We start from the raw sequence: 274 nt of genomic DNA on the forward strand, positions 1-274 counted from the left end.
TCCTGCTGGGCCGAGAGCGCGTTCTGGAGGTCGAACTCACTCTCGACATCGGGGAGGGCCAGCTGCTCCGTCGACCCCATCTGCAGGGCGTCGAGGGCGTCCATGGAGCCCATGTTGAAGCCGGAAGCCTTCAGTTTGTTGAAGCCGGTGCCAGCCTGCAGGGCCGCGGCCGAGGAGCTCTGTTGCAAGGAGGAGGCGTTGCTCGCCAGGGACATGGATCGGTTGTAGTTGACGCTGTTGCTTTGCTGCAAGAGAAGGGGCGGTCAGAAAAGGA

The 274-nt window shown here is 62.8% G+C and overlaps 1 protein-coding gene across 1 annotated transcript in view; it reads right to left on the reverse strand.

Moving 5' to 3' along the window:
* Positions 1-274, reverse strand: part of LOC119587743 (NAD(+) hydrolase sarm1-like) — a gene marked incomplete at its 5' end in the record, with an annotated part of 59,539 nt that overhangs the window by 26,570 nt on the left and 32,695 nt on the right. The window contains 1 exon segment of the mRNA XM_037936430.1: positions 1-245. Coding sequence (XP_037792358.1) covers positions 1-245 — 245 coding nt within the window.

This window comes from Penaeus monodon, chromosome 23 (genome assembly GCF_015228065.2).
Source record: "Penaeus monodon isolate SGIC_2016 chromosome 23, NSTDA_Pmon_1, whole genome shotgun sequence".
Classification (NCBI taxonomy): domain Eukaryota; kingdom Metazoa; phylum Arthropoda; class Malacostraca; order Decapoda; family Penaeidae; genus Penaeus; species Penaeus monodon.